Source organism: Phyllostomus discolor, chromosome 3 (genome assembly GCF_004126475.2).
Source record: "Phyllostomus discolor isolate MPI-MPIP mPhyDis1 chromosome 3, mPhyDis1.pri.v3, whole genome shotgun sequence".
Lineage (NCBI taxonomy): Eukaryota > Metazoa > Chordata > Mammalia > Chiroptera > Phyllostomidae > Phyllostomus > Phyllostomus discolor.
In genome coordinates, this window is record NC_040905.2 from 90,394,509 (window position 1) to 90,407,049 (window position 12,541).

Genomic DNA, 12,541 nt, shown 5'->3' on the forward strand with positions numbered 1-12,541 from the left:
ACCCCAAGGAGGCCAAACTTTTTTTTTTTTTCTTAAAACATTTTTACTCCTTTCAACCCGGAAACATCACAATGTAAGAGGATGAGAGGGGCGGGGAAAAGAAAGGGGCGATGGGGTCGGGGAGGGTTAGGGGACTTCGATCTGAGCTTGGGGAGGCCCAGCCGGGGGAAACTCTCTCCCCTCCCCTCCCCTTTTTGTCCCCTCCCCCACTGCTGCGTGCGGGCCTGTGGGTGGGAAAGAGGAGCCCTCAAGGGCACTTCCGCTCCACGCACTGCTTCCCGCCTTCTTCGTATTCCTGCTTGGAGATCCACATCTGCTGGAAAGTGCCCTGGGTGCAGGAGACATTGATGGTCAGGCAGGCCCTGGAGGAGTGGGGGAAAGCACCTCCCCACATTCCACCTGTGCAGGCTCAGCCCCTGGAAATCCTCTTCCTGTTCCCCCCACCCCATCCTCAGGCCAACCTCCCTCAGGCAATACCCTCCCCAATCCCAACTCCCACCCCCATCCTCCTGACAACGCCTTCATATTCTGGGGGTGAATACCCTACTTCGTATCGTTCAATCATAATGCTCATTCATTCAACAAGTATTTATTGTGCACCTGCTACCCTGGGCCAGGCACTGTTTTTGAGCTGGATAGTGGAACTTAGAGCCCCAGGCCAGTCAACCAATAAATACCCCAGCAACTGCCCCCTACCTCGAGTGCTTACACACACACACACACACACACACACACTCATTCCTCCTCCACCAGGCATCCTGTTGCTCCATCTGGCCTTACAAATTGGTCACGTCTTCCTTCATTAGCAAGAAAATTCTTCTACCCTCACCATTCCTGCACCACCTCGCATGTCTTCATTCTGGTGTCCCACCTCCCTATTGAAACTTGCCCCTTGAGGGCCTCCTGCACTGGGCATCTCAGACTGTCTCTTCTCTTTGATGGTTACTCTGTCTCTGCCTGAAAGTTGGTGCCTGTGTCTATGGTTCTGTCCATTTTTCTCTCCTTGGCTCACAGAACAAGGCTTCCTGGACCAGCTTATTCACTCCCTGACTTTTCATAAGTTAAAATCCCATCCTCCCCCGATTTCCCATTTCTCTTGCAGATCTCTGTGCTGAGTAACAGAGCCAAATGCTCAGCTGTCTTTGGGGCACCTCTTCCTGAGTATCTCTCAGGACCTCAAACTCAACACATCCACCCCTGAGTTCATCGTATTCCCCCAGGTCTGGCCCAAACCTGCTTCTGTGGTCTTTCTCATTTTCTAAACTAGCACTGTCCAGGAGAGTGGCAACTAGCCACATGTGGTTACTGGGCACTTGAAATTGTGGCTGATCTGAACTGAGATGTGCTCTACGTAAGACACACAGGATATTGAAGGCGAAGTCCAGAAAAAAGAATGTAAAATATCTCAATCACTTTTATCTTGATCATACAATGAAATATCTTGGATATATTAGACTAAATAAAATATACATTTTTAAACTTAATTTCACCTGATTCTTTGGGCTCTTTAAATATGGCTACTAGAAAACTTTAAATTGCGTATGTGACTCACGTTACATTCCCATCAAACAGAGCTGCCAGGAGCTAGCACCCTGGGCCTCATCCTGCACTCCTCTCTTGCTTCTTGTATTCACTTCTCGGTCAAACCCCAATCACAGTGGAGGCCACTGAGCCCAAGTGAGCTTGCTAAACCAATGTTCAACTGTGTCTGCCCACTGCCTTTGGCCTTGCCTGCCTCTCCCCCCTGGTCCAAGCACCCTCTCTCCCTCTTTACCTCTTGAGGGTAAGTTCTTACTCAGTCTTCCCATCTCAGTTTCTGTTTTCTTTTAATTTTTTAAGACTTTATTTATTTATTTTTAGACAGAGGGGAAAGGTAGGAGAAAGAGAGGGAGAGAAGCATCAATGTGTGGTTGCCTCTCACATGCCCCCACTGGGGACCTGGCCCACAACCCAGGCACGTGACCTGACTGGGAATCAAACCAGTGACTCTTTGGTTCACAGGCCGGCGCTCAATCCACTGAGCCACACCAGCCAGAGTCCATGTCAGTTTCAATACTCTTTGTAGTCTCTCCCTGACCCCTGAACTGGATCAGGTCCTTCCTTAAAGAAATGCCCTGACACTTCATGGTGACTTCCTGTTTAATAATCTGGGCCTCTAAGACTGCCCCTGCTCATGGAGGCAGAGACTGTGTCAGGCTGTCTGTCCACTTCCAGCACACAGGCGGCCCCCAATAACTGTGTGTGGCTGACATGCTCAGCCCTGAGCTAATTTCTGACTTTCTGACCCTTGTTTTTGTCTCCCTGGGGACTCCTCATCTAGCGGATGTCCTCCTTGTCCTGTCGTGCCTCTGCTGTCCCCTCTGTGTGGCTGGCACCCTCCAGATGCAGTTTGCATCTCCAGCTCCCTGCTCAACACCTTACTTCTGCCCCAGCAGCAGGTCCAAACTGAACTCACCACCTACAGCCCCAGAACCAGCCTGCCTGCCTCCTTCTCTAACTGCCCCTTGCTCTTCAACCCTCTCTATGATTCCAGAACAATATATTCTCCTTGCAAGGTCCCCTCACATCCAGATCACTCAGATCCCCAAAGACATAGTCTCAAACATGCCTATGATCATCACCTAGCCTTGCCCCAGACCTTCAGTGCCTCCTCTCTGCTGAGTACAGTGGGTACCTCACCCTGGCACATAAGGCCACCACAATCTCATCCCGACCAACCTCTCCTATTCCTCTGCTCCCTGATTTGTGACCTGATGGAACACTAACCCTTCTGGGATCACTAACTGCCCTTTCTCAAAAATAAATATTTGTTGAATGAATAAATGAGGAGGTAGGCAAGGCACTGGGGCTGCCTGGGGCTGCCCCTTTCACATGGTCAGAACCGGGCCAGACCCCTTCCCACTCACTCACCAGTGAGGCCAAGATGGAGCCTCCAATCCAGGGGCTGAATTTTCGCTCCATGGTGCTGTTGCTGGCAATGAGTTTCAGTCGCATGCTCTGCAAGGAAAGAAGGGCTGGGGGAAACAGACACCTGGGTTCTGGGAAAGGACAGGGCTAGGGGTAGGAAAGACTGGGAAGGCACAAGGGGAGGGATCTGCTCTGGTGGCCAGAACACTAGATGTTTGGAAAGAAGGAAGGACTTGGTCTTGAAGGGCTAACCCAGGACTGGAGTCCAGGGCCCTAGCTGGGGGTGGGCTCCTACCGGTGGGGTCTTCTGGGACAGCTCTCGATTGAGCCTGTCAGTGAAGCCCTGGAGCAGTGTGTTCCCACCAGTGACAATGACACTGCCATATAGACCCTGAGGGCAGGGAGGAGGAGTAAGCATACAGGCAACAGCCCTTCCCTATCTCCCCACTTCTCCTAGGCCCCTTTGCCTAGCCGTAGGCTCCGGTCTCACCGGGCGAATGTCGATGTCACACATGCCGATGCTGGTTGTCACCACATGGCCCACACCTAACATGGTGTTCCCTGAGAGGCCCTGCAGAGAAAAGTTACCTGGGTTTGGGGCCCTCTGCCCCCTCTACCCAGGCTCCTATGACCCTTCCCAGCCTCTCCCACGCCTTGGCATCCAGGGACCCCAGCCAGACCCACCACAGTGTCCTCCAGCCAGCCCAACCTTGACATTGGAGGGATCAAACAGGCCCTCAGGGATGCGGAGTCGCTCAGCACCATAGTCTGTGTTGTAGCCATTGGGCATCTCATAATGCACTGTGGGCATTTGTGCAGCCACCCTGCCCAGGAAGGAGCAAGACTTTGTCTGGGGTACTCAAAAAGGACCAGAAGTCCCCACAGAGCCCCAGGCTCTCTTTCCTACATGCCCCCCTGCCAGCTGTAGGCCCCACTCACTGCTCGTCGTAGGGAGAGTCTGAGACCTGCAGCACAGAGGCCTGGAAGTCCTGGATCACCTCCTGAGAACCCAGGGAGGTAGTGAGTGTCAGCTACCCTCCTTAGCCCTCCTCCCCAACCCACTTGCAGGGTCTCTGTCCCTTCCCTTCCATTCATGGTGGGGGACTAGCAGCTAAGGAGGAGTGCTTCAGTGGACCTGCTTTAGTGCCTCACATTGCACATGTAGTTATGCCAAGACTTGGAAACCTGGGGTAGCTTCTCCTTCTTCTTCCAGTTTGGGGGGGCGCCCTCTCGTACAGGCTCCTGTGGGGGCACAGCCTATGAGCACCCTTCCTCATCCCACATTTGCCCAGCCCACCCTGACCACACCTGCATTCCTAGCACTTGCTGGCTCTGCAGCTAACAGGCACTAGACTCTATGCTACGTGGCCCACAAGAGATGTTTCTCTCCTTCCCTGTTAGAGGAGGGATATGGGGAGAACCACGCATGCAATGGGTACAGATAACCTGAAAGGCCTGGGTCAGAGAAAGCTGGAGGAATAGCAAATACAGTGGGAAACCAGAACCTTAAGGAAACAGCTTTTACTGAGCCACATTCCATGGGGTGGTCCAGGGAACACCCTTGCATGCAGTATCTAATTTGACACAGCAGCCTTATGCACTGCTATTCCACTTTACAAGGGAAGAAAATGAGGCTTGGAAAACCAGTCTCATGGTTTAGGTCACACAGTTCTTACATGGTAGAAGCAGACCTTGAATCTGAGTGTGTTGGACCCCAGAACTCACCACACTGGCCCTTTATATCCTGCTACCAGCTGAGGAACGTGACCTAGGCCATGTTCCTCAGCCTGTCTGGATCTCTGATGCCTTGATTGTAAGTTGAGAAACTGGACCCTGTGTCCTCTAGGGGCCCTGCTGTTCTCTGCTCTTATAGCTAATGAGTCAGTGGGCCGACAGTCATAAGGTGAGTGCCCAAGATGCCCCAGAGGCCCCACCTTGGCTGCAATCATGTAAGGTGGGATGATGTCAATGGCCATTTCTTGGAAGAGCTCCCGGCACTGCATGGAGATGAAGTCCCCTGCCAGGGGTGACTTGACGATGCCTAGAAGGGGAGGGGGTGTCAGGGCTTGGTCTCCCAAGGCACCCCCAACCTTGGCTGAAACCCCACCTTGCTGCAGGACGTAGCCATCATGCACTGGAATGGCTGTGGTGTGGGTGGCCCCACTGTCCAGCACCAGGCCCGTGGAGCGTCCATTTGCAAAGCTGGCATGAGATGGGTAGGTCAAAGAGACAGCAGCAGCAAATGCTGGGACCCAGCAGGGACCCAGGTCTGACCTGGTCACTCTCTGCTATCCTGAGGTCCAGCACATTCCCAGTATGTAAATTTATCCTGGTTTGTGACCCATCGGCTGGAGGAAGGCTCCTGAGACCCCTGTCACTTTTTCCCTCTGAGTCACAACATCTTCCCCTCTATTCCTTCCTTCTGAGCTCCCAGCCTTTCTTTAGTCTTGGTTTTATGTCCTGTGGGCTCCTTAAAATTAGAGGCCATATTGCCCCAGTGCCTAGCAAGGCAGATCCTTAAATAAACAAATAAATGCTTATTAGTTGTTTGGGAAGGAAACTCCTCTTTGTCAGATACCTCTCCTTCCTCTCTCTAGCCCCAGCCCCTTCTGTCTACTTGGCCCAACTCTTTCTCTCTCTCTCTCTCTGTTCAATCTGATCAAGAAATGGGAAGTGACTGCTGAGCAGGCCACCTGAGGGTCCAAGGCATTTAGCTCACAGGGGCTCCCTGTAGGAATCAGGCTCATGGGAGTACCTGCCCCTCCAGGACTTTATCTCCATAGAATCAAGCCCAACCCCCAGCTCAGCGTGACACACACACACCCTGGCCCTCCACCCAGGCAGAGCAGCTCAACCCAGAGGATACGCAGTAAGCACAGCTGTCTTGCATAAGAAGAAGGCAGGAATGTTGTACTGCTCGAACATCAGCTCTGTCAGCTTCTCCCGTTTGGCCCGTGTGTTCCACTGTGGAAAAAGTGCAGGAGGGGAGGATTCAGGAATGGAGAGGCACAGACCTGTGCACATCTACACAATTTTGACTGGGAACACAGGTCAGTCCCCTTGACCCACATAGATCATTATAATGTGAGAACTATAAAAAATTTTGAAGATCCTAACCCAGACACAGCTGAAGACACAACTCCGAGAAAGATAGTGACTTGCCCATGGTCACACAGAAAGCTCTTAGTAGAGCTGGGACTAGAATCACAGTCTCTTGACTCCTGGTGCAGTGTTCTTTATTGTACAATATACACACTCCAGGCTCCTCCTAGCCTCTGATACATTTCTCTTCTTCTCCCTTTCTAATCATTTCAGAGGTAAGAAAGCTGGAGATATTTCTGAGTAAAAATGATGGGTTGAATGCAAACATCTATTTTATTCCCTTCCAGGATTCCAGCACAACAAAAATAAAGGGGCAATTTAAAAAGACATAAACCCACAAAAAAAAAACAACAAACACATGAAAAGATGCTCAGCATTAATGGCAATTAGGGAAAAGCAAATAAAAAAAAAGGCACAATGAGATACCACTTCATACCCACTACGATGGCAATGATAATTTGGAGAAAAAAAAAAAAGAAAATAACAAGTGTTGGAAAAAATGTGGAGAAATTGAAACCATTGTTCATTGCTAGTAGGAAAGTAAAATAGTTCAGCCACTGTGGAAAACAATGGCAGTTCCTCAAAAATTTAAATATTGAATTACCATATGACCCAGTAATTCCACTCTTAGTTATATACACAAAATAATTAAAAATATGTACTCAAACAAATCTTGTACACAACTGTCCATAGCAGCACTATCAGCAATGGATAAATAGAAAAACAAATTGTGGTATATCCATACAATGAAATATTACTCAGCCATAATAAAAATTAAAGTACTGATATATACTACAACATGGATGAATCTCAAAAGCATTATGCTAAGAATACGGACTCAAAAGGTCACATATTGTGTAATTCCATATCTATGAGAAATCTAGAATAGATATATCTGAGATACAGAAGGCAAATTGATGGCTGCCAAGGGCTGGAGGCAGGGGTAGTGGAGAAAAACTGCTTTATGAAAATGGATTTTCTTTTGGGGTGATGAAAATGTTTTGGAACTAGATAGAGATGATGGTTGCACAACATTGTGAATGTATTAAATTGTTAACATTAAAAAGGTTAATGTTGAGGGGGGCGGGATTGGGACTAAAAAGGAGAAAACTGTATTTGAACAATGATTAAAATAAAATTAAAAAAAAAGGTTAATGTTATGTCATGTGAATTTTATGAGAGAAGGAAACCCTCAAAGATTGGGAATAATAAGAAGGGAGAAAACAGCAACCTATTTTCCAAAGTTGGAGATCAGATAGGTGAGTGGTAATTGATTTAACAGATCCAAGAATGATGACTCATGAGCCAGTATTGAAAAAAACAGGAACATCAAAGATCAAAAGATTCCAATTATCAGAGCCTGCCTAACAAACATCCAAGTTAGTTCAACTTCTAGCAAAGATCATAATCTACACGTCTCCCACCCCACACAGCTTCCTACCAGCTTTTTAGTCCCCCATCTTAATCATAAGTGGACAACTAAGAATTTGCATAAATCTAAGAAAATCCTCTATAATGAGATAGAAACTTCCAAAAATGGCAGGGGAAAAAAGCAACTTAGAAGAACAGAGTTTATGCACATGTACAAAAACTTTCAAAAGCAAACCCAAAATTTATAATATTCTTATCAGGTAACAGATGATATTGCACCCATGAAACAAGAATAGGATGCTCTAAAAAATGACATTTGCGTAACAAAAAAGGAGCTCATGAAAATTAAAAATACAGGAGCATGTGAAAAGCTCGATAAAAGGGTTAAAATTAAAACTGAGGGAATATCTTGGAAACAGAGGACAAAAATATAGCAGTGGAAAAGATACAAAAATTAGAGAACCAGTTCAAGAGGTATAAAATCCAAATAATAATATTTCCCAAAAGAGAGAGCAAAGAAAATTGAGATAAATAAGTAGTTTAAGTTACTGAATTGAATAATTACTGAATTATTTTTTTTACTGTTTGAAAGACATAGGTTTCTAGATCAAAGAGACCCACTGAATGTCTAGAGCAGTGATTTTCAACCTTTGTCATCTCATGGCACACACAAACTAGTTACTAAAATTCTGTAGCACACCAAAACACCCCACATATTTCTTGCCGATCTGACAAAAATAGGTATAATTTTTATTTATTCACACCAGGTGGCTATTGCTGTGTTGGCTGTTGTCATTATTTTTAAATTTGACAATCTAAGAGAAAAGAGGTTGGTGACCCTGACTGAATAGTCAAGTATTGTGTGTCTTAACAATTCTTGTGGCACACTGGTTTAAAATTGCTGACCTAGAGCAATGGATGAAAGTAAGCCAATATAATAGTATGAAATTATAAAAAACTGAGGACAAAGTGAAAATCCTATAAACTTTCAGAAAAAAATACATCAAAGGATCAGAAATTAGATGTTTTCTGCCTTCTTGATGGCAACAGTAGATGCTGGAAGACAATGGAGAAATGCCATCAAGATTATGGAGAAAAAAATTATCTCCAATTTGCAGTGTTATACCTAGCTAAGCTAGCAATACAAGGTCAGACATGCAAGGTCTCAAAAAGTTTGCGTCCTGTGACTTTTCTAGGCTAATTACTGAAGGATGTGCTCCATGAAAATAATGGAGTAAATCAAGAGAAGGAGTCATGAGATACAGGAAACAGTACTTTTAACATAGAACAGAAGCAAAAGGATTCCCTGTGGTGATGGTGAAGGGAGATGTCAGGATGATAGCTATGCTCTCTGTGTAGAAGGCAACCGATCCGAAGTGGAGCAAATCAGTGGGTTTTTGGAGAGATTTTTTTTCAAGAAGGTGAAATTGATTGAATGCCTAAAAAATTAAAGTTTTGAGAAAAATATAAACAACCGATGAATAATTTGGGGTCACACTATAAATAGAAAAGTATGCAAAATAAAAATCAAGACAATTTTTAGTTCTTGGAAAAACAAAAAGTTGTTCAGTAAAGAAAAAGTAACCAGAATTTACTGCCTGGCTCAACCCTGATTAGCATAAATAATAATAACAGTGTAAATGCTGAGTATTGATCTTAGAAAAAACTAAAATACAGCTGTACTTGAAAGTGGGAATAAGAAATATGCATAGTGTGGGCTGGGGAAGGAAAGAGAGCTAAATGCTCATTTTCCATAGTTGGAAATCCATAGATAATGCCTAAAACTAAAAAAGCAATTTAGGTCTGTTACTTAGAGTTATGAAAGAAAATGAAAAAAATAAGCTAAAAGGGAGAAAAGCAGTTCCCTCTGGAAAAGGGGAAATGAAAGAAGGAGGGTATGAATGGCAGTTTTTTTTCCTTAACATACTTTACAAGGAAAATTGATTCTTTATATGTATACATAGTATTCATAGAAATTTAAGGTAAAAGGTAAAAAAAGGACTTTACCAGAAAAAAAGGTGGATAAGGCTGACTGTGAGAAGGGTGAGTAGACAGAGCAGGAGGAGAGACAGGGATAGAGACTAAACCAGAGAGGAAGGAAAGTGGTTGAAGAGGTGTGGTTGGAAGGGAAGTTTGAAAATTGAGGTGGAGTGATGGATGGCAGTGACTTGGGGAGAGAGGTGACTTGTGGACCCCAGGGTCACCCTCGAGGCTGGGTGAGGCACTTACCGGGGCCTCAGACATGAGCACTGGGTGCAGGTTTGGCTCAGACTTGACGTGTTTGCTGTAGGTGTGATCCAGGATGGCGCGGAAGCACTCCCAGTCCTCGACTGGGGCCAGGAGACCAGCGGGAAGAGATGAGAGTAGGCAGGAAGGGGTCCGGAGAAGGGAAGGAAAGGAAAGGAAAGGAAAGGAAAAGGAAAGACCAAGTCCAGGGGAGGGAAAATGAGAACAGCTCCAGTGGAAATGCCCCCTTCCCAGATATCTGGCGAGGTCCCTGGGCTGGGAACTGGGTAGCTGTGGGAAGCAGTAAGGGGATCTCTGGGACTTGGGTAGCTGCAAGGAAAACTCCATGAGTGTGGGGTGCTGTGTCCCGGGTTGTGGGCTGGGCTCCAGGTCTGAGTCAGGAGATGGTGGGTGGGGGCCCCTTACTCATGCCATTTTTGAGAGGTGACATGACCTCCGCTCCATCCCGAGGCACATGCAAGGCGTTGGTGTCGATGTGAAAGATCTTCCCTTTCTTCTCTTTTTCTCCCTCCAACTCCAGCCCGCCCCCCTCCTCCGCAGCCAGCAGCCCCACTGTGGTAGGGAAATCAGCCTGGAGGGGTGAATCGTCAGGGAGAGGAATCAACCTCTTGCCCCAGGCCAAGTCCTTGGCAGGGCCCTCAGCCCGCCCCTGGGTTTACTCCCATTTTCCCGCTTAGCAGAGCGTCTCTCTGGGCTATGAAAGCCCAGCGTTTCTGAGAAGGCGGGAGGGAAGCCCGGAGGCCCTAGGATTTGGGAAGGGGGCTGGAAGGCTCACCTTGGGGCAGTCCTCCCCAGCGTACCCAGCGCGGACTGAGAAGGAGCCAATGTCAAAGACCAGCGCCCCCACCTCATCTGTGCGGGGAGACAGGCGTGTGAGGGGGTCTCTCCCAAACTCTCTCCCCCTGAATAGTTCCGAGGAGAGGTCAAGGAGAGCCATAGTCTCGCCACTTTCAACATTGTCTGGGGCAGGTGGAAGCTCGGCGTGGAGTCCGGGGTCCTGGCAGTGGGGGGTCAAGCTTCCAGAGTCCCTTCTTGCCCAGTGGCCTTGTTCAGGGCCACTTTCCTTGCTGGCAAGGAAGGGCCCGGGGGCCGGACAGTGGTGGGTTGAAGGGTGGAGAGTTTGGGCGGGGTGCGCGGGAGTTGGGAAGGACCGAAGGTAGGAATGGCGCAGGACCCAAACCCGGGGCTGGACCCGTTGAGCGCTGAGGTGACAGGCCCCAAGTGCCCAGAGCTTAGGTCGCGCCGGTTCGGGGCACAGGGCTTCAGGTGAGGCCGCGCCAGGCTTGAGAGCCCGAAACCGGAGGCTCGCTCACCTCCGCCGTAGACGCCCCCGCTCATAGTGCCCCCTCAGCTCTGCTGGCGGCCTGTGGGCGGCGGCGCGATCAGCACCGAGGCGGCCGGACAGCTCCCGGGATCCCGGGCGGGGCGGGGCGGGGCGCGGGACGGCCAATCGGGAGGCCGGATCCCCTCACTCCAAAACCACCACCGATTGGCTACAAGGAGAGACAATAACCCAGCCAGGGGCCGCTGCTTTAAAGGGACAGACACTGCAACATTAGGTGGCGGAGAGGGGAGAAGTCGGTGGTTAGCAAGGACGTTGAGACCGGCCCTAAGTGATAAGCAGGCAGAGAACAGGAGTACTCAAGAGATGGAGACACTATCCATCCGGAGACCAGGACTTTGCAGCGTGACTGCTGGGGCCCTTGATCCCTTACTTTTTAAAATGAAGTCAAGAATAAATAAAATATTTTTTAAAATAAAAATAAAATGAGGTTAAGGAGAGGAGGCTATAGGCCGAGAGAGTCGTCCATCCTCAGGCTCCTGAGAAAGGTTCTGCCATACCCAGGCCTGAATGAAGTCACCGGGAGAGAAAGAGAAGAGAGATGTATGGGAGAGTGGGTGTCTCCATCTTTTCCATTTCTTTCTACTCTTGTCTTTCAGATGGCCACTTTTTCCCTTTGCCTTATACATACACACATGTACACACCTGTATACATTCACACATTGTGCTCAGCTAACCTAGCTTTAGCTTCCTTTCCCTATCCTTCTATCTTCATCTGTTCTCCTCAGAAAGCATTTACCAAGTAAACCACTAGACGTCTCCTAGATTCTTCTGGGCTCCTGGCATGAAGCCACCTCCACAGCAGTTTTAATAGCGATGGTGAGGGAGGAGCTCTGACAGCCTGGCTTAGCTGTGAGACTCTTATGTGAGCATGTGTGTAGGTCTGTGCCTATCATAATGTATGTGTACATGTGTGCATGTGAATACGTGTGTTGGGGGCACTGCCACCTACTTGTTTGAGGGTGGGAAGAGAATTAAGATCAGAGATGGCAGAAGAAGAACATCCTGTGTGATGGTAGCATGCTCCTGAAGATTCTCTGCTCACCAGATGCCTACTCTGGAAGGACTGATGGTTTCGGCTGGCTCATTGGTAACCCCTTGGCAATGTGGGTATTTTACATGCTGTGAGTTTGTTCCAAGTTCAGGCCTGGTTCCCCAGACTGGAGCGGTCCAGGCTTCAGTGGGAGGAATGAGTTACAGGGGAGAGAGCCAACTCAGGAGCTGAGAAATTGAAATATTCTTGAGTGACATGAGGTCAGTCATTGGCTGCTATAAATTGAGGCCTGGATAAATTGGGTGCGCCCCTTAACCTCTTGGCACCTCCATTGTTTCATCTTTCAAAATGCTGAGGTGAGGGTTAAAGGGACACTGGAGGGGAAATTGATTTTATTTACGGCTTTCATGTCTCCTTTTGTAACATTTAATGATGTTCCTTCATTTCTCCTGTAAGTTCATCTTGTCAATTCTCACTACCCCCTCCCCCACCTCACTCTGGCTCTCACATTAAGAAACTGCCCCAGTTGAAAGAAACCTTACTGATCCAATTCCTAGATTTTACAGGGATTTCCCCAG

General features: G+C 48.0%; 1 protein-coding gene across 4 annotated transcripts; it reads right to left on the bottom strand.

The window, feature by feature from the left end:
• Window positions 1-18: 18 nt before the first annotated feature.
• On the bottom strand, window positions 19-11,059 carry ACTL6B (actin like 6B). 4 transcript variants are annotated; one of them, XR_004902029.1, is made up of 14 exons: window positions 10,941-11,049; window positions 10,403-10,479; window positions 10,033-10,198; window positions 9,610-9,710; window positions 5,774-5,871; window positions 5,015-5,109; window positions 4,842-4,948; window positions 4,060-4,149; window positions 3,847-3,908; window positions 3,617-3,731; window positions 3,398-3,478; window positions 3,203-3,298; window positions 2,911-3,014; window positions 19-328 (listed from the first exon to the last, which is right to left on the bottom strand). XR_004902029.1 is itself a non-coding variant. In XM_028518318.1 (14 exons), exons 1-14 carry the CDS (start codon window positions 10,963-10,965, stop codon window positions 248-250), a joined length of 1,281 nt encoding a protein of 426 aa, XP_028374119.1. In that variant the 5' UTR covers window positions 10,966-11,059; the 3' UTR covers window positions 19-247. The 4 variants fall into 4 exon arrangements, 3 of the variants coding, with proteins under 3 accessions (XP_028374119.1, XP_035876647.1, XP_035876646.1); XM_028518318.1 differs by having other exon boundaries at window positions 2,911-2,997; window positions 10,941-11,059; XM_036020754.1 differs by lacking the exon at window positions 4,060-4,149 and having other exon boundaries at window positions 2,911-2,997.
• Between the last annotated feature and the right edge of the window lie 1,482 nt (window positions 11,060-12,541).